At 43.5% G+C, this 26,608-nt stretch overlaps 1 protein-coding gene across 3 annotated transcripts in view; it reads left to right on the forward strand.

Annotated features, from left to right (window-relative positions):
* hmcn1 (hemicentin 1) overlaps nt 1-25,146 on the forward strand; it is a 72,561-nt gene extending 47,415 nt beyond the window's left edge. Inside the window, exons 42-107 of one of the 3 annotated variants that reach the window (XM_084012323.1) lie at nt 383-479; nt 694-816; nt 960-1,115; nt 1,405-1,683; nt 1,807-1,974; nt 2,500-2,613; nt 2,797-2,883; nt 3,009-3,200; nt 3,288-3,461; nt 3,545-3,658; nt 3,907-4,052; nt 4,143-4,293; nt 4,495-4,692; nt 4,777-4,890; nt 4,986-5,173; nt 5,417-5,513; nt 6,073-6,234; nt 6,350-6,463; nt 6,554-6,756; nt 7,149-7,230; nt 7,327-7,458; nt 7,669-7,818; nt 7,936-8,095; nt 8,198-8,322; nt 8,418-8,601; nt 8,913-9,010; nt 9,103-9,381; nt 9,478-9,674; nt 9,819-9,900; nt 10,085-10,221; nt 10,308-10,449; nt 11,083-11,227; nt 11,344-11,471; nt 11,580-11,736; nt 11,865-11,986; nt 12,111-12,275; nt 12,564-12,671; nt 12,802-12,939; nt 13,019-13,153; nt 13,354-13,623; nt 14,039-14,229; nt 14,338-14,551; nt 14,713-14,847; nt 15,095-15,285; nt 15,379-15,460; nt 15,681-15,950; nt 16,092-16,262; nt 16,362-16,532; nt 17,059-17,229; nt 17,363-17,533; nt 17,923-18,093; nt 18,403-18,573; nt 18,658-18,804; nt 18,937-19,074; nt 19,218-19,339; nt 19,571-19,808; nt 19,985-20,047; nt 20,295-20,414; nt 20,508-20,642; nt 20,731-20,844; nt 21,011-21,136; nt 21,249-21,377; nt 22,511-22,879; nt 23,066-23,185; nt 23,274-23,400; nt 23,488-25,146. In XM_084012323.1, the coding sequence (XP_083868449.1) occupies nt 383-479; nt 694-816; nt 960-1,115; nt 1,405-1,683; nt 1,807-1,974; nt 2,500-2,613; nt 2,797-2,883; nt 3,009-3,200; nt 3,288-3,461; nt 3,545-3,658; nt 3,907-4,052; nt 4,143-4,293; nt 4,495-4,692; nt 4,777-4,890; nt 4,986-5,173; nt 5,417-5,513; nt 6,073-6,234; nt 6,350-6,463; nt 6,554-6,756; nt 7,149-7,230; nt 7,327-7,458; nt 7,669-7,818; nt 7,936-8,095; nt 8,198-8,322; nt 8,418-8,601; nt 8,913-9,010; nt 9,103-9,381; nt 9,478-9,674; nt 9,819-9,900; nt 10,085-10,221; nt 10,308-10,449; nt 11,083-11,227; nt 11,344-11,471; nt 11,580-11,736; nt 11,865-11,986; nt 12,111-12,275; nt 12,564-12,671; nt 12,802-12,939; nt 13,019-13,153; nt 13,354-13,623; nt 14,039-14,229; nt 14,338-14,551; nt 14,713-14,847; nt 15,095-15,285; nt 15,379-15,460; nt 15,681-15,950; nt 16,092-16,262; nt 16,362-16,532; nt 17,059-17,229; nt 17,363-17,533; nt 17,923-18,093; nt 18,403-18,573; nt 18,658-18,804; nt 18,937-19,074; nt 19,218-19,339; nt 19,571-19,808; nt 19,985-20,047; nt 20,295-20,414; nt 20,508-20,642; nt 20,731-20,844; nt 21,011-21,136; nt 21,249-21,377; nt 22,511-22,879; nt 23,066-23,185; nt 23,274-23,400; nt 23,488-23,854 (10,437 nt within the window). In that variant the 3' untranslated portion in view covers nt 23,855-25,146. Of the gene's footprint in view, nt 1-382; nt 480-693; nt 817-959; nt 1,116-1,404; nt 1,684-1,806; nt 1,975-2,499; nt 2,614-2,796; nt 2,884-3,008; nt 3,201-3,287; nt 3,462-3,544; nt 3,659-3,906; nt 4,053-4,142; nt 4,294-4,494; nt 4,693-4,776; nt 4,891-4,985; nt 5,174-5,416; nt 5,514-6,072; nt 6,235-6,349; nt 6,464-6,553; nt 6,757-7,148; nt 7,231-7,326; nt 7,459-7,668; nt 7,819-7,935; nt 8,096-8,197; nt 8,323-8,417; nt 8,602-8,912; nt 9,011-9,102; nt 9,382-9,477; nt 9,675-9,818; nt 9,901-10,084; nt 10,222-10,307; nt 10,450-11,082; nt 11,228-11,339; nt 11,472-11,579; nt 11,737-11,864; nt 11,987-12,110; nt 12,276-12,563; nt 12,672-12,801; nt 12,940-13,018; nt 13,154-13,353; nt 13,624-14,038; nt 14,230-14,337; nt 14,552-14,712; nt 14,848-15,094; nt 15,286-15,378; nt 15,461-15,680; nt 15,951-16,091; nt 16,263-16,361; nt 16,533-17,058; nt 17,230-17,362; nt 17,534-17,922; nt 18,094-18,402; nt 18,574-18,657; nt 18,805-18,936; nt 19,075-19,217; nt 19,340-19,570; nt 19,809-19,984; nt 20,048-20,294; nt 20,415-20,507; nt 20,643-20,730; nt 20,845-21,010; nt 21,137-21,248; nt 21,378-22,510; nt 22,880-23,065; nt 23,186-23,273; nt 23,401-23,487 lie in introns of all 3 variants that reach the window. The other 2 variants (XM_084012324.1, XM_084012325.1) reach the window with 2 other exon arrangements.
* Nucleotides 25,147-26,608: the final 1,462 nt, after the last annotated feature.

Raw genomic sequence — 26,608 nt, forward strand, 5'->3', positions numbered from 1 at the left:
AGTTTGCCAGTTTATTGTTGCATGTATTATTAGTTCTCTTTCATAGCATTTGTTTTGTGTCTCAATATGGGAACGCCTCCTGCTTGACATCGTCAGAACCTTAGATAAACTTGTGACACCTTTATGGTTCTCAGTCAGTATTTTTCCCATAGGAGACAGAATGAATGCTATGAAAGATAATTTAAAGTTATGGATATAACCCTGGTTCTCTGATTAGCATGAATGAGTGTCACACCAGAAACAAGGAATAGGTGAGCTTGTGTTAAGGTTACACAGGAGGCATTCCCATAGTGAGACACTCACTAATCAGAGAACCAGGGTTTTATTTATAACGTTAAGTTATTGTTATATCTCATGATTTGTCTACATATCCAATTGTTAGGTCGATAGTGCCCAGGTGCAGGATTCAGGCAGGTATTCCTGTGAAGCCACTAATGTTGCCGGCAAAACAGAGAAGAACTATAATCTCAACGTCTGGGGTGAGTTTGTCTTTATTCTCTTCAGTAGAATGTTTGTGCTTAAGATGTCATTCTAAAGTTTACTAAATTAAAACATTGAACATTGTTTGTATAAAAAAATATACAGATTTTGGAAAAACATTCTCTACCTTTTTACATGAAGCCTCAGAATACACTAGCATGTAGCTTGAATAAGACATGAGCGCCTCCTTTTGGTGTCCTGTCATTATTACAGTCTCTCCCAGTATCCGCGGCTCAGAAGAGGTGTCTCCTCTGACTGTGACGGAAGGAAGTCTCATCACTCTGGTGTGTGAGTCCAGTGGCATACCGCCCCCAAGCCTTACCTGGAGGAAGGATGGTAAGTTGGTTTTATTTGTAGAGACACAAAGTGGCAACAAGAGAAAAAGGAATATACAATGTGGACATTGTGTGATGCACTGAATACCAATTGGGTGACATGTTTGAACACCATTCCTAACCTGTGGTTTGCGTGTGTTCCAGGTTCTGAGCTCAAGTCGGACCAACGTCTCAGGGTTTTGTCAGGAGGTCGCCAGCTGCAGATCTCCAGCACCGAGAGGACAGATGCTGCTTCCTACACGTGCACAGCCTCCAGCGCAGCCGGCACCACTTCCAAGGAGTACAGCCTGCAGGTTTATGGTATGTTGTTGTTGTTTTGGGATTGCAATGTCAGAGAAATTGGGTATTGGATAAACAGCAGTAGGCTGCAGATGGTTCACAAAAATGCCATTTATATCTCGCATTTTGGAAAAGGGCTTTAACTGGAGGGGATTCCTTACCCCCCAAAAAATCACAAATTTACAAAAACATGGATAACTGTATCTACTTAGACTATGGCTGACAGTTTCACAGAAAGGTTTACATCAATGCATCAAATGCTTATAGTTATAGAGCATATGTATCAACTCACTTGCTTCTCTCACTTCAGTCCGCCCTTCCATTAGACGCAGCGAGGGCAACACCGATGTTGCTGTGACAAAAGGAGGTGATGTGTCCCTACAATGTGCTGCAGAGGGCGTTCCACGGCCGGCCATTACATGGCTGAAAGATGGGCGGCCTATTACCGGCCAGCACGGTGCCAAGGTCCTGAACGAGGGCAGACTGCTGCAGATTAAAGATGCTAAGGTGTCAGACACAGGACGCTACACCTGTATAGCTGTTAATGTAGCAGGACAGGCTGACAGCAAGCATGACATCAGTGTACATGGTATGAAGACTGTTTTCTTTCTTCTTTTTTGTTCTTTAGTTTGCTGAATTACAGTCCATCACAAAGTCATTTTCCTTCTGTCTTCTTGCATTTCTTTCTCTCGTTCTCTTTCCTCTTGTTCAGTCCCGCCTAGTATAATTGGTCAGGTGCAGTTGCCAGAAAATGTGAGTGTTGTAGTGAAGAACCCAGTCGCTCTGAGCTGCGAGGCGTCTGGCATTCCTCTTCCTGCCATCGCCTGGTTGAAGGACGGGCGGCCAATCAAAGCTACCAGCTCAGTGCGTCTCCTTTCGGGTGAGTAACCCTCTGACTTTCTGGCCTTTCACATTCAAATCATTCATCTTGGTCCCCACGTGCTGTATTCCATGTCAGATATCATCAAACATCTAAACCCAAAACAATATTGATGATAGTTTAAAACTGTTGCTTCCCAGCTGAGTTTTCAAAGTCCAAGCAGTTGTAATGCATCATCATAATAACATATAATTGGATCATTCCAATTGGGGCTGAAGAAAGTAGCAGATTTCACCCCGTCTCAATGTCTCAGGAGATTCTCACGAACCCGGTTTAAGACAGATTAGTCTTGAATCTCATTAAACTGTTTTGTCAATGTTTTAACAGCTGTGAGCCACAGAGACTAAATTCTTTCTGTTAATTGATCCCAGTTTTCAGAGAGGAGTGATTCACTGTTCAAACGTTGTTTACACATCCACGGGATGTTTCCTATTTGTGAAAAAAAGGTTTATGCTGGCAAAGCCTTTAAAAACATTCCATGATGACGATAGATAGATGTTAGTAACTGGTCTGTTAAATCTGCAGGGGGGCGGAGCCTGCGCCTAATGCATGCTGCAGTAGAGGATGCTGGGAGGTACACCTGTATTGTGTCCAACAGCGCTGGGGAGGAAAGGAAGAACTTTGACCTTAACATCCTTGGTAAATATATTAAAAACTTTTTTCTTTCGTGATATTGTATGAAAATGTCAACCTCAGTAAAATAATTAATGTCTATGTCACATGTGACAGTTAACAGGTGAACACTTGTCTTAATGTAAGAGCTTTTCAGTGAATGGGAAGACCATGAGAACCATATAATTGATTTTCAGTCTAATTCAACAGTTCCACCGAGCATTGTGGACGGGGGAACTGTGTTGGATACTAAAGTCAAGGAGAAACACAACATTACGCTCACCTGTGAAGTGTCAGGTAATTAAATACATCTTTGCATTGACATTTAAATCACATGTTCTGCTGATGAAAATTCCCTTGATCAATCCTGTAAATGACATTAAAGACGCATTAATCCCTAAACTCTCTTTGTAATCCCCAAGGTAACCCTGTACCAGAGATTAAATGGTTAAAGGATGGACAGCTGTTGGTGCCTGATAGACGCCACCAAGTTTTGTCTCATGGCCGTTTCCTCCAAATCTCTGGGGCCCAAGTTGCAGACACGGGCAGGTACAGCTGCCTGGCGTCTAACAGTGCAGGGGATCGCAGCCGACACTTCAACCTCAATGTCCTGGGTACAAACATGACTCCTTGTAATCATTTCTAGAATGAATCAAATGATTTCCGATTAATTTAAATCACTTTCCCTCCTTCTTTGTCAGTTTCTCCCACCATTGCGGGGTCAGGTCCTGGCGGCTCTGCAGAGGAGGTGACAGTAACGCTGAGCAATCCCACCTCTCTGGTGTGTGAAGTCCAATCATACCCACCTGCTCTCATCACTTGGCTCAAGGACGGCACTCCCTTTGAGTCTAGTCGCAACGTACGAGTCCTTCCAGGTGTGAGATCATGTGCACAGAACCACAGAGTCCGACTGAATAGAATACAGTTGTATGTTACATCCTTTGTCACGTTTTCACAGGCGGACGAACCCTGCAAATTCTCAATGCTAAAGAAGAAGATGCTGGGAGGTATACCTGCGTGGCCACTAATGAGGCTGGAGAGAAACTGAAGCACTACGAGGTCAAGGTTTATGGTGAGATTCCTGCATTGAAAACATGATGTCTTTCTTTATCAGAATAGAAAACAAGAGTACAGTTCAAAGCTTTTTTAATACGGCAAATCTCAGTTCTAGCACAGCCTATTCCATATGCTTATATGAGCAAGTAAATATAACTAAAATAATTAAATTAATTGAATAATTTTGTTTTAATAATTTAACTGACATGCAATCCATACATTTTACGTTACAAGAAGGGTCTAAAGCTTGTTTCTTGGTTCCAGTCCCCCCTCAGATCAATAAGAATGATATCCCGGGGGAAGGACTTGCCCCAAAAGAGGTCAAAATCAAGGTCAACACCACACTGACCCTGGAGTGTGCAGCTCAGGCAATTCCTGCCCCAGCACTACAGTGGTACAAGGACGGACAGGTAGAAATGTGATTCAATCCCATGGGAGTTTATGGGCCAAAATAACGAAAAACAACCTTAAAAGCTACAACTAGTTGTTTTTCTCCACAGATCCTGCAGGCAGATGACCATGTGTCCATAACAGCCAACAACCATATTGTTCAGATCAAGCATGCTCAGGTGTCAGACACTGGCCGCTACACCTGTGTAGCCACTAATGTAGCTGGAGAGGATGAGAAGGACTTTGATGTAAATATACAAGGTGAACTGGGTTGACTGATGCCGATGTGTTAACTGAGATTATTTGTGCATTTCATGGGCTCAAAGAGTGTTTCTGTGCTGATGTTGTTGTATGCAGAGCCATTGCCTTGATTATTTTTCCAACCACACTTCAAACTAAAGTTTCCAAAAACACTCAAAGAAAGACTTCAACATTTTACACGTTTTGTTTTCCCCTGTTCAGTTCCACCAAATTTCAACAGGCCTGGCGGAGCTGGCGATGCCACGTCCTCTCCGGGTTTTGGAGGGGATGTTCGAGATGTGATACTCAACAATCCCATCTCTCTGTATTGTGAGACCAATGCTGTCCCCCCTCCAACACTCACTTGGTATAAAGACGGACGCCTGCTGGCCTCGAATGACAAAGTTCTGATCTTGCCAGGTGAGATAGACAAAGAGAACAGAGAGAAAGAGTGGGAGCAAGACAGAGTGAGTTCATACTAACCTTTGACGATTTTATTCTCAGGTGGCCGAGTGTTACAGATTCCCAGATCCCAGGCTGATGACTCAGGCAGGTACACGTGTGAGGCTGTCAATGAAGCAGGAGAAGACTCAATTCAGTATGATGTTAGAGTATTATGTAAGTAAAAACAAGAAGTACCAGTGGCTTTTACAGAACCTGTGGGTCTTTTTGCATACAACAGTTTCTCATTGTGTACGTGTGTCTTGCATTAGTGCCCCCAACCATACGGGGAACAGACAGCGATTTGCCCGATGAGTTTACAGTCTTGGTCAACAAAACGACCCAGCTGGAGTGTCACGTGGATGGAAACCCCGCCCCGAAGATCACTTGGTTTAAAGACGGCCAGCCAATCAGCTTTGATGGTCCACATAGGATCCTGTCCAATGGGCGAACACTTCAGGTAACAACCAGGAAGCACAAGTTCTCGACATAGTTCTTTGTTTGTTTGTTGTTCCATTAAACCACTCCCAGTTAAAGATAAATAAATACAAATACACCTCTTATATATCAGTTACCTTTAAAAACAAAACAATGTAATTTAGTCCAACAGGAGGTCCATGAAATAAATACTACATTTATGAACAACTATCTATGTAACAGCAGATCTGTGTTCTTACTGGATTCCACATTTCTCCATCTTCAGGTGTTGACTGCTCGGGTCTCTGACACGGGGCGCTATGTGTGTGTGGCTGACAATGTGGCTGGAAGTGCAGAAAAATCCTTTAACCTCAATGTTCATGGTGAGTCGCATGTGATTTAGTCAATCACATTTACATTATAAAGGGTCTTATTTTATCAAGTTGTGCAAAGGTTAACTGAAGAAACTTCTAAATTTACTTTAGGGACTAAGAATTGACACTGTTGAATCTGATTGGTCAAGTCAGAGAGTCATGTATTTTAATTTTCTTGCTCATTATTTCCTCTTTGTTTAAGATGTTTGTAGAAAATGTGTATAAACAACAGTAATGACAGAGGTACATGTTGCTGTTGCTTAGCTGTTGTTTCAGAATAATGAACAGTGCTGTTTGTTGTGTAAGAGTGATTAATGATTAATAAACAAATATACTCTACATATTGAAACATATGAATACATATTTCCACATATTATATTACCACATTTTCCCATCACTCGAATGATTTGACCGTTAGATTCTCAGCCGCTCTTTAGATCAAATTTTTAAATGGTATTGATTTCGGGGTCACCCATAGATTTACTCTCATTTAGAAAGAACTACTTTCACAGAATGGTATAAAAATACATTTTGTCATACTGAATATTTCTTATATTTTTCCTTTCAGTGCCTCCCACCATTATCGGCTTGAGTCCAGAGACAGTGAGTGTGGTGGTGAACAACTTTGTATCTCTTTCTTGTGAAGCTACCGGTTTCCCCCCTCCCAGCTTGAGCTGGCTAAACGACAGGGGCCCCATTCAGGCCAACACCAATGCACTCATCATGCCAGGTACTGCAAACGTGGGTCACATTTAATATGAGGAATGATGAGTAGTAGAATAAATGGAAAAGACCACAGTCGGTAGATCTTGAATGCGTGTCTCTGTCTCCATTTGTGCCTTCAGGTGGTCGTACGCTACAGATTCTAAAAGCAAAAGTATCTGATGGAGGAAAGTACAGCTGTGTGGCCATGAACGCAGCAGGAGAAGCGTACAAACACATCTACCTCATTGTTTTCGGTGAGTCCACACTGTGTGTACTCTACACTGTGCGCCTGACTTTACATCACAAACTCACGGTAAACGTTTCATCTTGCCATGGCCTTTCAGTTCCTCCAAGTATCCGGGACCACAGTGGGGACTCTCCTGTGGTGGTGAGTGTGCTCGTTGGGAAATCGGTAACTCTGGAGTGCGAGTCCAACGCTGTGCCTCCTCCCACCATCACCTGGTACAAGAATGGCAGGGTGGTGACAGAATCGGCAAACCTGCGCATCGTGGCAGAGGGACAGATGCTTGAGATCAAAGGCTCAGAGGTAATGAAGGAATGGGTGCCATGTTGTGTCTGTTCTTGTTCTCCAGCGTTTTTATTTTTTCAACAACATCTTTCAGCAATTGCATGTGAAGGCCATTACTGTGATGTTTTTTTCCTTTGTTTTGATGAATCTTTTGTGTTTTTGTAGAAACCGCTCTTGTCTTTATTGCCTCAGCCATAGTAGCTGCCATTTCTAATAAGTTCTCTGAGATAAGTAAGTTCTAAGATAAGTTCTCTGATCTAACTCAAACTATTTGTAAGGCGAGGGGTGCAAGATAAATATGGATCAGAGCTGGGCTACTGGAGATACAGTGTAGATATAATAGATGTAAGGGCAAGTATCTGGTCTTTGCTTTCTTTTACATCTTCCTGTGTGTCTCATCTATTCTCCAGGTGTCTGATACTGGACAATATGTTTGCAAGGCCACCAATGTTGCTGGACAAGTGGACAAGAACTTCCACTTGAATATCTATGGTAGCTTATTATATGTATTTGTTCATCCAAAAATCAGAATATGTATAAAACATTAACAATGCTGATAGAAAAATCTCTGCGTCCCTCTCTCTTCAGTACCTCCCAGTATCGATGGCCCAGCAGAGGAGAGTGTTGTGGAAACCATCAGTAACCCAGTCACATTTGCCTGTGATGCTACTGGAATCCCTCCTCCCAGCTTAGTTTGGCTGAAGAATGGACGAATCATAGGTACACCTGCGTTAAGGTTTAAGTTTTTTGTGAATCATACGATCCACAAACAAATAATTTGGCTGTAAAATAAATTAAATTGTTGTTTCTGAACTGTTTTACACAGGAAAAAAACATAAGTAAAGGTGAATGAGGCAAAGGGCAAGGGGTAACATTACAGAAGTAGGTTCACACTGTCATCTCATTTCTATGAACCTTACATTTCTTTAGAGAACTCAGAGTCTCTGGAGATGCACATCTTCTCAGGAGGAAGCAAGCTGCAGATTGCACGGTTACAGCTTTCTGACAGCGGCACCTACAAGTGTGTGGCCTCCAACGTGGAGGGCAAGACACACAAGAGCTATCACCTTACCATACAAGGTACATCACTATAAAGATCTAGATCACAGAATATCTCAACGTCATCTGTATGTGTGGACGATGTTATACAAATACATGCATTTGCTATTTTATAGTTTCTCATGCTATTCTCACTAGTCCCTCCTAGTATCTCTGGATCGGAGCTGCCCAGTGAAATGGGAGTCCTGTTAAATGAGAGCATCCAGCTGGTCTGTCGAGCCCGGGGAACTCCAAGTCCAACCATCCAGTGGTTGAAAGATGGGGATGTGATCAACGGTACAAGGGAGGAAGGGCTCAGGTAATAAGAAAAAAAAAAAAAAAAAAAAATTCACAGTTGGCCAATCCAGTATTTAGTGATGTTATAACGATGATAATGATGCAACGCTGCCTTTGTGTTCAGAATCAGTCCAGATGGCAGCACACTCACGGTGACCGGCGCTCACACCACTGACAGTGGCAAATACACGTGCGTAGCCACCAACACTGCAGGCGAGGAAGACAGGATATTCAATTTGAATGTGTATGGTGGGTTTACTTCATGTTACTTCTTGTTTCTTGTCAGTCTGAGATACTTTATTGTTTTCATGGCATTGACTTTGCTTTCCATTTGACGTTTCCAGTGCCTCCTGTGATCAACGGCAACAGTGAGACAGTTGAGCAGTTGACCACAGTTCTGGACAGCTCTGTCAACATTGAATGTGTTGCTGCAGGCTCTCCTCCGCCCCAGCTCAACTGGCTGAGGAATGGCCTGCCTCTGCCAGTGTCCTCCCACGTACGGCTTCTTTCTGCTGGACAGGTGCTCCGGTAGGTCAGTGGAGAAGAGTTTGTAACACATGGTGCTGCATTAAGAAACTACTTCTTGTGCAAGTTTTTGCAGGAAAATGCTGGTCAGTATTTTCTTTCACATAAGCTGAAATCATTGCAAAGCTGTTATGTTAGTTATCCTGCAGGTTTTCCTACTATTAATTCACTACGGAAAGTCCACCATCAATTTCATTGTATTGGGTTGCTTTGGAAAACTAGTTTGAAGAAATAGTTTGTTGGTGATTTCATGCCTTTTGCGAGAGCTGAAATGAAACAAGATGCTTCTATGCTGTACCTTTTGCATCCGCCAGGATCCCACGAACTCAGGTGTCTGACAGTGGCACCTATACCTGCGTCGCATCAAACAGAGCAGGAGTGGACAACAGACATTATAACCTACAGGTGCATGGTGAGTCTGAAATCATAACCAAAACGTTTACCCATTCAAAGTGTTCAGAGCAATCAATAGGAATCAATCATATATGTTACTATTCTCCTCAGTTCCTCCTGGTCTGGATGGAGCAGGGAGCACAGATGACGTGACTGTGGTCAGAGGAAATTTGGCTTCTCTGCTGTGTATTGCTGACGGGACCCCGACCCCCACTCTGTCCTGGCTCAAAGAAGGGGCAGCTCTCATTCCTGACCCACATCTCAAATTCCTGAACCTGAATACCACTGTGCAATTCATCCAGGCCCAAGTCAACGATACAGGACGCTACACCTGTGTGGCTAACAATATCGCTGGTCAAGCTAGCCGCCACTTCAACCTGAAAGTGCTGGGTGAGTAAAAGCAGCTAAAAAATCGTATTATCCAGTTTCTGCTTTGGTTCAGGGATGAGAAAATAAATATCGTTTGGTTCATGTTGTGGTATTTAGACCCTCCCCGCATCAAAGGCTTTGGTGTACCAGCGGAAGTGTCTGTCGTGGTTAATAATGTCCTGGAGCTTCAGTGTGAGGCCTCTGGTATCCCTACGCCCTCTTTGACCTGGCTGAAGGATGGGCGCCCGCTCCCACAGACAGACGGTGTGCGCCTCCTCCGGGGAGGAGAGGTGCTCCGTGTGGCCTCGGCTCAGGTCAGATCAAATTTCATTTTCATTTATTTCTCTTTTCTGTAAAAACATTAAGACCATACATTCATACTGTGTATGATAACATCGTGCTGCAAACTCTTTGCAGGGTTTTCATACTTTGTCACATTGTGTTTCACTTGTTCTCAGTTGGAGGACACGGGCCGATACAGCTGCTTAGCCAACAGTCCAGCAGGAGATGATGACAAGGAGTTCCTCGTTCGAGTGAATGGTGGGTAAAATCACTAATACGCTGTAAATAACACTGTGGGAACACTCTATGACTTGAAGGTAATTAATTTATATTACATGTACAATAAAGGATGATTCTGTCAATCTGTACGTAGGTAATAAAAAACAATTCTGTCATACTTGTGCAGACAATGAATAAATACAAGTGTTAAATCCTCTAACAGTTCCTCCTAACATTGCGGGGGAGAGCTCACCTCAGGACGTGTCAGTGCTTCAGAACAGACAAGTAACTCTGGAGTGCAAGTCAGATGCTGTTCCTCCTCCAACTTTGACCTGGCTCAAAGATGGCCAACTGCTGCAGGTCAGAAATAAAACAAACACCTATCCACACAATGCTATGAATTTTCCTGAAAATGTGTTCACAAACTACTTCCTGTCTTTGTGTAGGCGTCTGCCCGCGTCCGTATTCTGTCCGGTGGCCGCTACTTACAGATCAACATGGCTGAGCTCAGCGACAGAGCTCAGTATACTTGTGTGGCCAGCAACGTCGCTGGCAAGACGACACGACAGTTTAACCTGGCTGTCAATGGTACAGTTACATCTTTTATCTTCAGCTAATTTATATAAAGAGATATTATATATCCTTTCTTATAAAGCTGAAAAATGGTTTAACAGTTCGTTCCTTAATTATCTAGAGAGCTAAATTCAATGCTCAGCCACAAATAAGCAACGTAATTAAGCTGGGCACTATGCAGAAAATCAATTGTCGCAAACTTTTTGATCACATATCTCGATATTGTGCAATATTGTTGCTTTTACAAAATATTTACACAGTGACATTTCTGATAAATCAGTCGTCATCAGTAATGTATATGTCTTTTGCGTTGCCTTATCGACAAAGAGGGGGCAAAATGAATTACTTTACTTTATTTCCAATAAATGTATGAGCATAGCTTGTAAACACAAGATTTAAAGTATGAGTGTTAGTTGACTAAGAATAGTTTTAGTCGGACAGCCCTAGATAGGATAACTACAGCTAGATCAGTCTGGTACGTTCAGAAAATGTCATCCCTTTACTATAATGCAGCCTTTAAAACCAGCATAAGACAACAGTATTGCCATATTACGATATTCAAAATTAAAGACGATGTCTAGTGTCATCACAATTTCAATTTATTGCCCAGCCCTAAAGCAAATGCGTATCTGTCACATCTGCCCTCAGTGGCCCCAACTATCAAGGACGGCTCCCAGACGGTGTCGGTGCACATCAACCAGCCAGCAGTGCTTGAGTGTGTTGTCAGTGGAGTGCCACCGCCTCGCGTTACCTGGAGGAAACATGGTGCCGTATTGGCAGGAAACAGCCCCAGGTAAATCCATATGTAACAATGCTGACTTTTTGCCGGTAGGTATTATTTTCATTATTACACAGCAATACATATTTTATCTGTGCTTTCTCTGACCCGATTTGTAAAAACATGTGCAGGTACACTTTTGCAGAGGACGGGTCATTACACATCCACTCTGCTCAGGTGACCGACACTGGACGCTACCTGTGTATGGCAACGAATCAGGCTGGGACACAACGCAAGAGAGTGGATCTGCAAGTATATGGTGGGTGGTAAATATTTGCATACAAATACAAAACACAGGAATACTTTCAATCTGTCTTACTCGCCCACAAAGCCAGTCGTTTTACGATCCTCTGTTCTCATCTTTCAGTCCCTCCTTCCATCGCTGACAGCCGCACCAATGTGACGGTTACAGTCAACGTTCAGACCACCCTGTCTTGCGAGGCCACTGGCATACCCAAACCCACAGTGAGCTGGATGAAAAACAGACGGCCCATCAATACTGACCAAAACCAGAATATGTACAGGTTGATCCAGGTTTTTTCCCTCTCTGTTTTCTAATTAAGAAAATTGGAAATGAAGAGACATTGTTTGTTTGCTGCATGGACATCATAGTGAAACTACTCTCAGATCCTTACTGTTTTGTCATTTCCAGGTTGCTATCATCAGGCTCCCTGGTAGTTATAGCACCAACAGTGGAGGACACGGCAGTGTATGAATGTCTGGTCTCTAATGAGGCAGGGGAAGACTCCAGATCCATCAACCTCACTGTCCACGGTGAGTAGCACAGCATTTGTTGATCATTATTATTACGGTATGAATTGATCTTTATCCTAAACATTTTAACATTTAATTTAAAAATAAGATATTTTCATTACATGGTGAATTGATGTCCTTCCAGTTCCTCCGTCTATAGCCGATGAACCCACGGAGCTAGTGGTAACCAGACTGTCCCCAGTGGTCATCGCGTGTACAGCATCTGGCGTCCCAGTGCCCACAATCCACTGGAGCAAAGATGGCATGAAGCTTCCCAAAGAGGGGCAGGGCTACAGCATCCTGCCCACAGGTCAGAATCAGAATTTATGTAAATAGTATGCAACTTTTATTCTGTATTACTTTACAAACAGCCACCAAAATACTTTAATCACTCACAAAATAAGTTCATTACAAACACTCTTTTATTAGTATTAATAATGCTATTGTTTTCCGCCAATACTTTAACCGGTCTTGCTAGATTTAAAGAAAGGCTACCCTCATATAATACAGTTTAACTAATACTAAATGATCCATATGTCAGGTTATTTTATAAGCTTTATTAATTATGTTGAGATGGTGTGTGATGATCCGTGCTCAGGTCCAGTAGAGATCACCTCAGCTGAGCTCAGCCATGCGGGACGCTACTCGTGCATGGCCAAGAATGCTGCAGGCTCCACCCACCGCCACGTGCAGCTCACAGTGCAGGGTAAGAACATCCTGAGGAACAACTTTTTTTTTTTTTTTTTTTATATTAGCCCATAATTGCTGCATTTAATTTTTTTTTCTTGAGGTCTTTCTGAGCACTTATATCACTTTTTAACCATCCGTCTCCTCAGAGCTCCCAGTGATCCAGTCTCATCTCTCCAACCTGGATGTGATCCTGAATAATCCCATCACTCTGCCCTGTAGGGCCACAGGCTCGCCCAGACCCACCATCACCTGGCAGAAGGAGGGCATCAATATACCCACCACAGGTAAATGAATCATGTCTAAATGTGTGTCAGTAATCGGAAAAAAAAACAGTCATAACATCATGTCTCTTCTTCATGTCAGGTGGAAGTTTCACGGTGCTGCCGAACGGAAGTCTGCAGATCAATAAGGCCTCTGTGGCGGACTCTGGGACATATATATGTGTGGCTCAAAACCCTGCAGGCACTGCACTGGGCAAGACCAAACTTAGAGTACAAGGTAGAACACACCCTCAAGTCAAATCCATGATTTACAGATGTTTTATGTAATATTCAGCAATTGCATACAGGGATGTAAGAAGAACACCTTACAATCAAGTGTGTTCTGATACAATAGATTTGCATTAAATATCACTCTTGAAAAAAGTAATGACACTTCTATTCGAACCTCCACTTTTTTTTTTTGCCGTGTTTCTTCAGTCCCTCCAGTGATCAGCTCGGAGACCACAAAGTATCAGGCACCTGTGGACTCCTCTGTGACTTTACACTGCCAAGTTGACGGCTCCCCTCCCCCCTCTGTCACGTGGCACAAAGACGGGCAGCCTCTGAGTGAATCTATGCGCCAGCGGGTGCTCAGTTCTGGATCCCTGCAGATCGCCTTCATCCAGCCAAGTGATACCGGACGATACACTTGCAACGCTGCCAATGCAGCGGGAACTGTGAGCCATGAGATGAGCCTCACTGTACAGAGTAGGTTTCAGTCAATACAGTTTAAACTACATCACTGAACACCACACATTATGTTCATGGTGTGAAACTTAAGTTTCGATTGTCGTTTATTTTGTGTCTTTGTAGTACACGAGACCTTTAACATCAATATATTACTACCAATAATATATACTAATCAAATTGAATATCATACATTGATATCTTCAAATGTTTTAAAACCACATTTCACATTAAAAAAAGTATCACTTCTCGTTGCAAAAATGCGCTTCTGTATTTTTTTAATGTACCGAATCTTCCTTTTGTGTCATAAAACAATCCAGCAAATTTTCCTCAAAATGTAAAATGCAATGTACAGGGAAATAGGGGCTGCCCCTTTCTGATTGTATATTTTATATACTTATGTTTTAAAATGAACGTGATAATGTATTTTTTGCAGTCCCACCTTCCATTCGTGGCGGAGAGCAGGAGATAGCAGTGGTGGAAAACAGCCACTCTCAGCTGGTGTGTGTGGCGGAGGGGGTCCCTCAGCCCAGCCTGTCCTGGGAGAAGGATGGTAATGCTCTCAGTGAAAGCACAGGGGAGTACACAATCCTGCCCTCTGGAGAGCTGGTCATAGACGTCACTCAGGTGAGAAAAGCACAGATAATCTGTATTTGTTTATGTCTGTAGGTTAAGCTTCATCAAAAAGATTTCAGGTTTTCTGCACTCTCCTAATCTCCCTTCCCTCTGCACCAGCTCGAGGATGCAGGTAGTTATACTTGCGTTGCCACAAATGCAGTTGGACAGGACAGTCGGACAACAACCCTGTCTGTTCATACTCACCCCGTCTTCACTGAGCTGCTCGGAGACCTGGCCCTCAACAAGGGAGAGCGCCTCCTGCTGGCTTGTGGAGTCAGTGGCATCCCCCCACCCAGAATCACTTGGGCCTTTAACAATAACATCATCCCAGGTACATAGAGATGAATTAAGATCGTTATTGATTGTGAAAATGTTCAAATGAGAAATCCATCGAAGCAATGTCATGTTTATATAGCTGTATGTGATAAATTAGAAATTAGACTGTAAACTGTATTCTTCCCTATCTTTTACTGCCTTTTGTCAATGCTTTAGTTCACTATGACCACCTGAATGGCCACAGTGAGCTGGTGGTAGAGCGAGTGAGCAAAGACGACTCTGGCACCTACACCTGTGTGGCAGAAAACAGCGTAGGAGTCATCAAGTCACTGGGCTTTGTCTATGTCAAAGGTAAAACCACACCGAAATTAAAGTATTCCTTCAACTTCATTTTTATTATATAACTGGAAACACATAATACACATCTAATAGAGGGTTTATAACACATGTTAACTATAGATCCTCCTGTAGACTCCCATGAACAAAGACATACATTATACAAATACATTATAGGTTATAGCATAGATTTAATGTTTGTAGGCTGCTGCTCATAAATGCAAAGTAACTCACAATTCATTCCTAATCCTAATGTCTCCAGAGCCTCCCATCATTGACGGGGACCTTCACGCCAATCGTATAGAACCACTGGGTGGTAATGCCATCCTGAACTGTGAAGTTCGGGGAGACCCCCTGCCAACCATACGGTGGAGCAAAAGTGGAATAAACATCCAGATCAACAACCGCATCCGTCAGCTGGACAATGGCTCTCTGGCCATCTATGGCACAGTGGTAGGAAAACACATGATACTGACACCTCTTATGTCTAATACTCATATGCACATAAAGTTGATTTATTTGTGAAACTATTTGTGATTTATACAGAGTGAAGATGCCGGCAACTACATGTGTGTGGCAACGAACGATGCTGGGGTGGTGGAAAGGAGTGTCACACTTACGTTGCAGAGTAAGTGCCGGTCTTCTCTGTCAGTCAAGTTTTGATGTAAAAGCTTCAACATGAAGAAAATGTAATTAAAAATGTAGTTATAAGTTATAACACAAAGACTACTCCAAGATTTTAGTATGGCACATTATACAGTGACATAATCAGTGTTATCTTTTAATTGCACAAAACTGATTTTGATGTGATTGACTGATTGTGAAATAAAGAGCTGCCCTTCTTCCAGGCGCACCCACCATCATAGTGGAGCCAGTGGAGACAGTGGTGGACGCCGGCACCACAGTGGTGCTTAACTGTCAGGCGGAGGGTAAGCCTACCCCTAAGATAGAGTGGTCCCGGCAGGGGCGCCCCCTGCTGGGCAACGACCGCTTCTCTGCCCTGTCCAACAGTTCCCTCAGGATCAGCAGTGTCCAGAAGGAAGACACGGCTGAATATGAATGCGTGGCCAGAAACTTGCTGGGGTCGGTGCTGGTCAGGGTCACTCTTACTGTGCGAGGTGAGCGGAACATTGCTGGAATCATTTTTCGCGGTGGCGTATTTTTGAGTCAAGAATTCAACCTCATCTGTAACCTTAGCAAAGAAAGAAGAAAGCAAAAACAGTTGATCTAAAGACAACATGCTTCAATTTACTTTCCAGTTCACGGAGGCTACTCAGAGTGGGCGGAGTGGAGTCTTTGCAGTGTGTCATGTGGTGTCGGGTCCCAAAAGAGGTTGAGACAGTGCAACAATCCTCTACCTGCCAATGGAGGGCGTCACTGTGCAGGATCGGACACAGAGACGCGTAGTTGTCAGGGGAAACCCTGTCCAGGTGAGAGTGCTTTGCTAAATCTGAGGATTCAACCTCAGTACTTGTAAAGGAGACTGTAGAACATGTGGTTACAAAGTCGGTACCTTTGTCCCTCTACAGTGGATGGTAACTGGTCAGAATGGTCTCTCTGGGAGGAGTGTTCTCGCACCTGTGGTCAGGGCAACAGAACCAGGGTCCGGACCTGCAGTAAGCCTCCAGCTCAGCATGGGGGCAGGCCTTGTGAGGGCAAGGCAGTAGAGGTCATCATGTGCAGTGTCAGACCGTGTCCTGGTGAGTGATAAAATATTATAGAATATTAATGCAGCAGAACACTGTCAGCTTTATGAAGAGTTAGTTTGACACGTTCAGCAGGAATGCTTGTCAAATCCAAACATTTATGATCGAAACATTTCAAATAATTTATCTCAGTTGTGTAACGGCCTGTAATAAATGGCATATTTAGCATTAGCAGGCTTTATCCCAGATGTTATTATTGTTAAAGTCATGGGCCTCAACAGTGGTAGAAGGACTATTCACATCCTGTACTCAAATAAAAGTAGCAATACCACAGTGTAGAAATAATCCTTGGTTATCGATATGTACATGAGTAAAGCCACAAATGTTCAAGTACTTATAATGCAGAACAACTGGTAAATTGTACAATTCTTTAAGAAATGTGAGTTAAATTATAAACTGGCATTAAATAGAAAAAACTTAAGTACTTAAGTAGAGTACTTCAGGAAACCAGTGGGCCTAAATATGTGACTATTGGCCTGTATATAATACATTTAGTGACTGTCTGTTCATACTCCTGCAGTGGCGGGTAACTGGGGGTCTTGGCTACCATGGAGCCCATGCAGTGAGACTTGTGGTAAGGGTATGCAGTCCAGAATCCGCCTGTGCAACAGCCCTCCTCCAGCATTTGATGGGCCGCACTGTGAGGGCACAGACACCCAAACACAACTGTGCAAGGAGAGACCTTGTCCTGGTGAGGGCTCAGGGATTATACTTCATGTTAAAGTCAGATTGGATTTTAGTCAATATCCATAAGTCTGTCCTCAGTGGATGATCTGTCTAAGTGAGCGATGCTCCTCTGCTTCTTCTGTTCTTGTTCCCTCCAGTGGATGGGAAGTGGTCGTCCTGGGTGAGCTGGGGATCCTGCAGCGTTTCATGTGGAGGCGGGACCAGACAGAGGACACGCCTCTGTGCTAGCCCCGCCCCGCAACATGGCGGCAGACAGTGTGAAGGCAATGACGTGCACATTGACTTCTGTAACAGCGACCCGTGCCCCAGTGAGTCATTATTAACTTTTAATTTACACTAACTGATCAGATTTAACAAATGCAGCACCTTTAACATTACAAGAAAATCTATATTATATATTCCCCACAATATGGGCCGACATCTATCTTTAATAATGTCTGTCTTTTATCTTGATTCTTGGTTTCTTCCCAATAACCTACATGGAGACTCACAAATAAAAGCAGTAGGATCCACACTAAATGTTTGCATACATAGAAATGAGGAAATGTTCTGGTTTGAACGTTTGTGATGAGGAGGATCTATAAGTAATGTTTGATATGTGTTCAAATTTAATTTGTGAGAGACAATCTGGCTTCAATTCATCACCTCACTATCTTTCCCGTTTGTGTCTCTGACATTTTGACTTTCCTGCTGTCAGTCAGTGGTAACTGGGGTCCGTGGAGTAGCTGGGGCAGCTGCAGCAAGACATGTAACGGGGGTCAGATGAGGCGCTACAGGACATGTGACAACCCCAGACCTGCCAATGGTGGGAGAGCCTGTGCAGGTGCAGATACACAAATACAGAGATGCAGCGCAGCCAACTGTCCGGGTGAGTCAGCATGTTTACGACTGCGTCCTAACGCCGGTTAGGCTAGAGAACCTCCTTCATGGGAATTAAATGCTCTTGAAATAGAACTACCTTGTTTCTGCATTTCACACTGTGTTCCATAGTGGAACCTTATTTGCCTTTATTTATTTATTTATTTATTTGTTTATATAGTTCATTGATTCATTCATTCATTCATGTATTTCATCATTTTGAAGGTATCCCAAAAATGTGCTGCAATATGTCTAATTTCCAGTGATTTGTGTGTTAATTTGTGGTATTACTGTCTGTTTTTGGGGTATATTTTTGCAGTCGATGGTAACTGGGGCTCATGGCAGCCGTGGGGAAAATGCTCTGCCTCCTGTGGGGGCGGAGAGAGGACACGTGTCCGTCTCTGTAATAGTCCGTCTCCTAGCAGCGGGGGTCGGCTGTGTCCAGGAGACTCCTCTCAGCTGTCCAGGTGCAATAGTCACACCTGCCCAGGTGAGGCATCTTTGGAAACACATATTGTGTAGTCGTTCGTCGTTGCACAGCAAAGCATTCTTAAATACCGTCTCTTTTTGTCAGGTGGACCTCAGAAGGCACGAGGAAGCATCATAGGAAACATCAACGATATTGAGTTTGGCATCGCCATCCTCAATGCCACCATTACAGACAACAAGTCTGGGGGCAGAATCATCAAGGCCACTATAACCAATGTACCAAGGACATTAGGTTAGTCTTCCAACAGTTTCATACGTTTAAATCTTCTACTTTTAAATGCATCAACTAATACCTGCCTGTATGCAAGTTGTTCTCTTGAAGATTCTCAATAAATCTTATAATAAATGTGCCTTTGATTTGAAGGTCCTGCAATGAGAAAGCTTGTCTCAATCCTCAACCCTGTCTACTGGAGCACTGCACAGGAAGTGGGAGAGGCTGTCAACGGCAACACGCTAACAGGAAGCATCTTCAGGCGAGAGACACAGGTGGAGTTTGCCACAGGTAAGGATGGATAGGCCTTGGTGTGTGTGTTAGGTATATAAACACACAGTCGATGACATGGTGAAGATGTTGACCCATGAGTTTGGGTGTGATTAATGCTAGTGAGTGGAACCTGACAAACTTATGTAGTGTAATCTCGGTAGGTGAGATCCTGAGGATGACCCACATTGCCAGGGGCCTGGACTCAGACGGAACGTTGTTACTAGACATCGTCGTGAACGGACACGTCCTGCAACTGCACTCACATGCTGACATCAGCATCAAGGTAAATAAAACAACTAACTGTGATTATAATTAATGGTCTACTGATAGATATATGTATTACTTCATTTAAAACACTTCTGGGGAGAAATTGTAAAGAACAAACATAATGAAGCCTCACAAATGTCGCTCTATTTTATCCAGTTTACTACAAATGGCATTTTTTGGTGGATCTTAGCTACAAGATGTCCGACTACATTCCAGCTGCGTTTCGTGTTCTGTTTGTTTAACCCAGGACTACACAGAGGATTACATCCAGACGGGTCCGGGCCAGCTGTATGCTCTGTCCACCCGCATGTTCAGCATCGACAGGGAGAGTGTGCCCTACTCCTGGAACCACACCATCTCCTATGACCTGTCCAAGGGCAAGATGCCCTACCTGGTAGAGACGCTGCATGCTACAGCTGTCAGTGCCCTCTACCACCCCCTGGAGGAGATGTTGGAGTATAGCATCCAAGCTAGTATCGCCAAGGGTGAGAATAACGGGGCTGCAAGAGACTGAATGTAGCAATAGAATGTGGACTATGGGTGACTGAACAAGGCTATTAAATGAATATTAGGCAAAATATTTGTTTATATCTTTTCTTCCCCTGCATGTTTAGTTTCAATTCTAATCTAAATTTAATGATAAAATGTTTATATATTCCAGGAGATCGGAGTAACCAATGTCCTCAGGGATTCACTTTGGTGTCTGCTGGGCCCTACTGTGCAGGTAATGTTCATCACTGCATATCATGCTGGTCCTAACTCTGAGAATCAGTTAAACAATTATATATATATATATATATATATATATATACATGTTAAGTTAGAAGTAAAAAAGTTGCTTTCAAAGACACATAGTGGATTTAAATGCACATTTTAATGATTTCACAACTTATCCAAACATACTTCCTAATTGTATGTAAATCTGTTGTGATGGATGTGATACTAGTTAATGTATAATTGTTGTGCTGCAGATGAGAATGAGTGTGAGGTCAGGAACCCCTGCTCCCACGCCTGCCACAACGCCATGGGCACCTATTACTGTTCTTGTCCCCGAGGCCTCACCATCTCAGCTGACGGCCGGACCTGTCAGGGTAAACAACCTCACTTCTGAGTCGGGGCTCTCAGCGTCATCATCACACACGCAGGTCATCGTTGAAATAATGGAACGCTCTTCATTCCCGTAGACATTGACGAGTGTACTCTGGGTGGGAACGTGTGCCATGACGGACAGGACTGCGAGAACACTATAGGCTCTTACCGATGCGTCATGCGCTGCGGCCGCGGCTTCAGGAGAACAGCTGATGGTCTCAGCTGCACGGGTAAACACAACAAGCCTTACTGATCAGCGTATGTTGCGAGTGTGTTGCGGATGTGATATTTTTTACAGTCGTCTCCTTTGTTGCTCAGATGTGAACGAGTGTCAGGAGTCCAATCCCTGCAATCAACACTGTTTGAACACGATCGGCAGCTACCGATGTGCCTGCGAGCCAGGCTTTCAACTCCGGAACCGACGCTGTATAGGTGAGACAGCTACGCCTCTCCATATCGTGCTTTGTCTATATTATTCATAATAAAAGGTTGCTATTTGTTTAGCCTTTTTAAAAAATGAATTGCTTGAAACAATACAGTCATACATCATTAATCTGATTCACTGGATACACTTCTTTTCTCTGTCTCGTCACCCCAGATATAAACGAGTGCAGACAGAGGGTTTGTCGATCAGATCAGCAGTGTAAAAACACACGCGGTGGTTACACCTGTATCGACCTGTGCCCCAATGGTATGACTAAAGGTGCCAATGGGACGTGTGTGGGTGAGCATTCACAGACAGTCATCGTTAAACTGGATTCACTGAAGTACAATATCTAATACAGACCGGGAGAGATTTTTAATTCTGTTTCCATTGTGCATCATCTGTACTGTAGACATCGATGAATGCAGAGATGGTACTCATCAGTGCCGATACAATCAGATCTGCGAGAACACCAGAGGGAGCTACCACTGCACCTGTCCACGTGGCTACAGATCTCAGGGAGTGGGACGGCCCTGTGTCGGTATGTTCATAAACATAACATGCATAAACGCAGGAAAACACAGATCTAATATTTGATTCTTCATTTGCAGTGATCAGGCAGGAGACTGCCACTTGCTAGTGTGTTATTCTGAGAATATTTGCCTAAGCGTACAGCATGTTTTAGCAACGAAGAAAATGTCAAACATGCTTGCACTGCACTTTTCGTCAGCTTGCTCGCTTCTGCCAGCGTACATCTCTCTTTTTCACTCCTGTTGAACATCTGAAATAACTCTGTTGTCATCTGCAATGTAGCTCGGGCTTTATGTTCCACCAGTGCTTGCTAACATCTTTAAAATGCTGTGATTCAAACTGCTGACTAACTCCATATATTTAAGCCCCTCCAAAGCTTTAATACATGGTATCAAGTCCTCTAAAGCTCTACCTCAGTGCTAGGTCTACGTTTCTACACTGCCTGATAGGAGTAAGAGAAAGGGGAGGAAAGGATCGCAGAGGAAGGGAAAATGAGAAATGTCTCCTCTTTTGACACATCAACTATAAAGAAGACCAGCACTCTCCTTCCTTTCCTTTCACTCTCTTCTGAATCTGACTTTTCAAACCGTTACCTCGATGTTTGGATCTGGCTATTTCCTGGAGTTGCTTTGTAATGGCATACATTGGTCGTTTTCCCCGTGACATCATTAACCTTGTACGCTGATGTCTGTCTCTGTGAAATATTCATCTGGCACGAATTGGATTTTGTACCTGATATAAAATGTGATTTATGTCTGATGTAATTTCCTCAGATAACATGTTAACTAGAATATCATTTGAAGTTGTTACCTTCAAATAATTTTATTTGAAATGAGAGGATTAATATCAGTCTCTCATTCAAATTAGACAAATACATCAATAGTCTCAATACATTTCTGTCTTAAGGACATGGAAATGTATTGTTGTACAGTGGGGTAATTGACATTTACCCTTTTTTCCCCCCTCATTCTCATCTCCCTCCTCTATTTTCATGGCCCGCACCACCTCATTTCATTTTTCATCCCTCTAAATATCACCCTTTTCCTCTTACTCCTGTATTATGTTTGCATCCTTTTCTCCTTCTTTTCTATCACTGTCCTCTTGGCCTTTCCTGCTGCTGGTCTTTCTTTGTGCTGAGGGCAGACATAAATGAGTGTGAGCGGCTTCCACAGCCCTGTGCCCACCAGTGCATCAACACGCCTGGCAGCTTCAAGTGCACCTGCCCGCCGGGACGCCATCTGCTGGGGGATGGCAAATCCTGTGCCGGTCTGGAACGTCTACCCAGCTATGAAAGTTACTCATTTGGCTACCGAACATCACATTCCTCTCCTGAGCGCAACTCCTACCAGCGACTGTACCACAACATGGCCTCTCAGAGCTACGACTCCTACGCAGCCACCGCACGGGGGCGCAACAGGAGCCGGAGCCGCAGAGAGGCTCCCGTACGTTCCTCACAGCAGGCCTTCCTCGCTTGTCAGCAAGGCTTTGAGTCCAGGAATGGCTCCTGCTTAGGTAACAATGGAGGACAGGCAGAGTCGAGACGAGGGAGAGGATGACAGTTGTTAACAGAGGAACTGTCTCTTTGCTTTGCCGGCTGTGGGTTTGCTGTAACTATCGGACTGGAAGCTTTAAATACGTGTCTTAATGCATGGTTTATGTTCTCTGCTCGCTGTTTGTGTGTGTTTGTGACTCCAACAGATATCAACGAGTGTGAGGTGAGGGAGGCCTGTCAGCATCAGTGTATGAACTCCCCAGGGAGCCACAGGTGCATCTGTCCTGCTGGTTACCGCCTCATGACCAATGGCAAGACATGTCAAGGTGAGAACCAAAAGCTGCCCCCAGTTTCCTCCCATCACCATCATTTCCTTTGAGTGAAGCCTGAACATCATGTTTGCTGTATTTATAGACATAGACGAGTGCCTGGAGCAGAACATCCAGTGTGGAGCGAACCAGATGTGCTTCAACATGAGAGGAAGTTACCAATGTATTGACACACCCTGTCCACCAAACTACCAGAGGGATCCAGCCACAGGGTAATTCTTCACAGAAATACACTCAGTTCAGTTTCTGTAGTTGTTATTTCTCTGGTTTCTGAAATGTGCTGCACATGTTGTGTCTAGGTTTTGCCTGAAGAACTGCCCACCAAATGACCTGGAGTGTGCACTGAGCCCTTACGCCCTGGAGTACAAGCTGCTGTCTCTCCCCTTCGGCATCGCGGCCAACCAGGACCTCATCAGACTGGTGGCCTACACGCAGGACGGGGTGATGCACCCCAGGACCACGTTCCTAGTGGTGGACGAGGACGTCACCCTACCTTTTGCCCTGCGCGACGAGAACCTGAAGGGAGTGCTGTTCACCACGCGTGCGCTACGAGAGCCCCATACGTACCGCATGAAGGTCCGCGCCCTCTCCTACAGCGAGGACGGAGGCATCGAGTACCAGACCACCTTCATTGTCTATATCGCCGTCTCTGCCTACCCTTACTGAGAGCACTTTAAATTACATGAGACAAAGGTGCGGGGATGAATGAGTGAGTGCCACGTGCAGCCACATCAGTAAACAAACTGAAAAGACTTTTTGTCCAGTGAGTGCAAACAGCCCTGAAGATGTAAGGGAGTAGATACAGGCGGATACAGGAGGCCTGGATGAAGCTGGCTGCTTATTATCTCTAATCCCTGGAATCCTCACCTCAATCTGACAGGACTTTTCCCATGAAAAGTTTGACATTTTGTTATTTCCCCTATTTGCCCCTTCAGAGCAAGATTTTACTCCTCAAAGCCGAAGCGCCCACCGCTGGCTCAGAAAGTAGACTTCATCCCTACTCGAGAAATGCTAGCCTTTTATTTACATCTACCTATTATTAACTTATTGGGAAGTGCTTGAATGAGAAAAAAAATGGGCGGTTCCCACCTTTTGTTTAGTCCTTTGTCATCAGTCACCAAAGTGGAGTTGTGACTGTCGGATGCGGTGCTCATTTTGGCGAGTAGAAAACTTGACTGTCACATATTGTACATCCTCAGGTAGCGGCCTATCATACACACAAAGGCATCAAATACAAACCCTATCTAATCAATACACTGATTACATCATCAATGTGCCATATACTGCTCCATCCAACAGTTGATGTCAAGATGTATTTTATTTTTATGACTTGTACATATGTTTTTTTTCCTCATAATGTATTGCCATACTGTACTTATTGTATCAATTTTTGTAATAAAAATGTAATACATGACTATAAACTGAAATTAAGCATAATGTATGTTCTGCAAAACAAAATTTGAATTGTTTTAAGAGTCTTAGAGTTTTATTTCTTTGAACTTCTTCATATGTCAAGTAGCTATTTATATGTTAAATTAACAACAGGCTCATATATTTTTTGAGACGGGGGTGAAATAAGAGATTGGCTGAAATGGAAAGGAAAATCTGGTAGACAACATAAATCAAAGAAATCGCTTCCCTGATAAATACAAAATAAAAATAAAGTGCTGTAACATCAGATCAAATGCAAATAATAACGGGCTACAACTACACTGTTCTGACGCATACACCATACTTCAGTGCAGGGGTGTCAGCAGCATTTGATATGTGGGGGGGTCCTGTTGAGTCTGGGGGTTCCCCCATAACATTTTGGAATTAAATAGATGCAATTTCCCACATTCTGGTGCATTCTGACATGTTTTAGAAGATGTCTCTTCCGTATATCTAATGTCTCTTGTTCCTGGAAATGAAAATGAGAATTAAATAGGCCTATCATTGTTAAACTGACATTTTTTATAATGCCTTTGCAATAGTAGTTATACAACTGACTACAGAATTAAAACTAGCTTTTGCACAGTGTAGATCACATAGTGGCATACACTCGTTTTCTCTGTGTAACTTCAGAGGGAAGTCAGTGACCCGGCCGAGGGTCAGGCTGAGCCAATCAGATTGAACAAACAGTGGAGCAGTCCAAGTTGGGAGGGGCAGTTGTTGTTGTTAGGGTTGGGTTCAGAGTTGTTTTGGGTAAGGGTTAGGGTTGGGGTTAGGGTAAGCGTTAGGGTTACTTCCTTTTTTTAGTTTGGCTGTATCTCCAGAACGGTAAGTCGTAGAGACACAGGCTGAAGACTGGTGTGTTCAGAAGGGTCGAAATAGGTCAGACGCCACCTACTGCTGAGTCTCTACCACAAGCAGAAATGTAAAAATTGGGGTTGGGGTTAGGTTTAGGGTTGTTGTTAGAGTAAGGGTCATGGTTGGGGTTACTGTTCCGGAGATACGGCCAAAATAAAAAAGGAATTAACCCTAACTACATGTATGGTTATATCTCGAGAACGGAGGGTCGTAGAGACTCGGGAGTGGTTGGAGTCTAACCTAATTCGACCCTTCTGAACACACCAGTCTTTAGCCCGTGTCTCTGACTTTTGGCTGTATAAAAAAAGGAAGTAACCCTAACGCTAACCCCAACCCTAACCAAGTTCAGTGAAAGGTTTTAGTAGTCACAGTGTGGCCCCCCGAGAGAGGGACTGGCGAATCAGAACAAGGAAATGTTATTTTGTGATGGTTTCCATCGCATATACAGCAAAATGAGATGAAAGAGGGCAAAATAATTTTTTTTACTATTTTATTAGAAAAGAAAAAAAGTAAATATAACATTGACTCTATGTTTTCAGACTCTATACATACTTAGTTAGTAAATTGGCACTACTCCCTCCTACATTAGGTTAATGTATATGTTTGCCAATTTCTTAAAATCACTGAAATTCTTTATAAGAATTAAGAATTAAGAATAATTATAAGACTAAAAACTCTTCACACCCATTTCTCAATCCTTGCTCTTTAGTGCTCCTGTTTTTAAAAATATCTTTTCTATCTTATTATTTTCCATAAAGTGTTTATCATTTAGTGTATGAATGTGTTGAAGCTCCATCTCCACTTTGGCTGTCCGTATTGATTTTTTGCTTTCTGTCTTGGTTTGACTCAGGTGTCTCCTATTTCTCTTGATGCTCATTGAGCTGTTCCTACACCTTGATGGAGTCCACCTGTGGCCAGTTCAGTTGATTGGACATGATTTGGAAAGGCACACACCTCTATATAAGGCCTCAGCCGTCAACGTGTGTCTGTCTGGGCCTGCAGGGCTCAGAGAACGCTACAAATGTGTGCTGTGTTGAAGGCTTCTGAGAGCTCAGTGGCCTCAAAAATAATTATTATGGATGAAGTTCGGGGGGGGGGGCTTGGTTAGAGAGAGAGGTTGCCTGTGTAAAA

The sequence above is a fragment of the Eutrigla gurnardus genome (assembly GCF_963514095.1).
Source record: "Eutrigla gurnardus genome assembly, chromosome: 6".
NCBI lineage: Eukaryota > Metazoa > Chordata > Actinopteri > Perciformes > Triglidae > Eutrigla > Eutrigla gurnardus.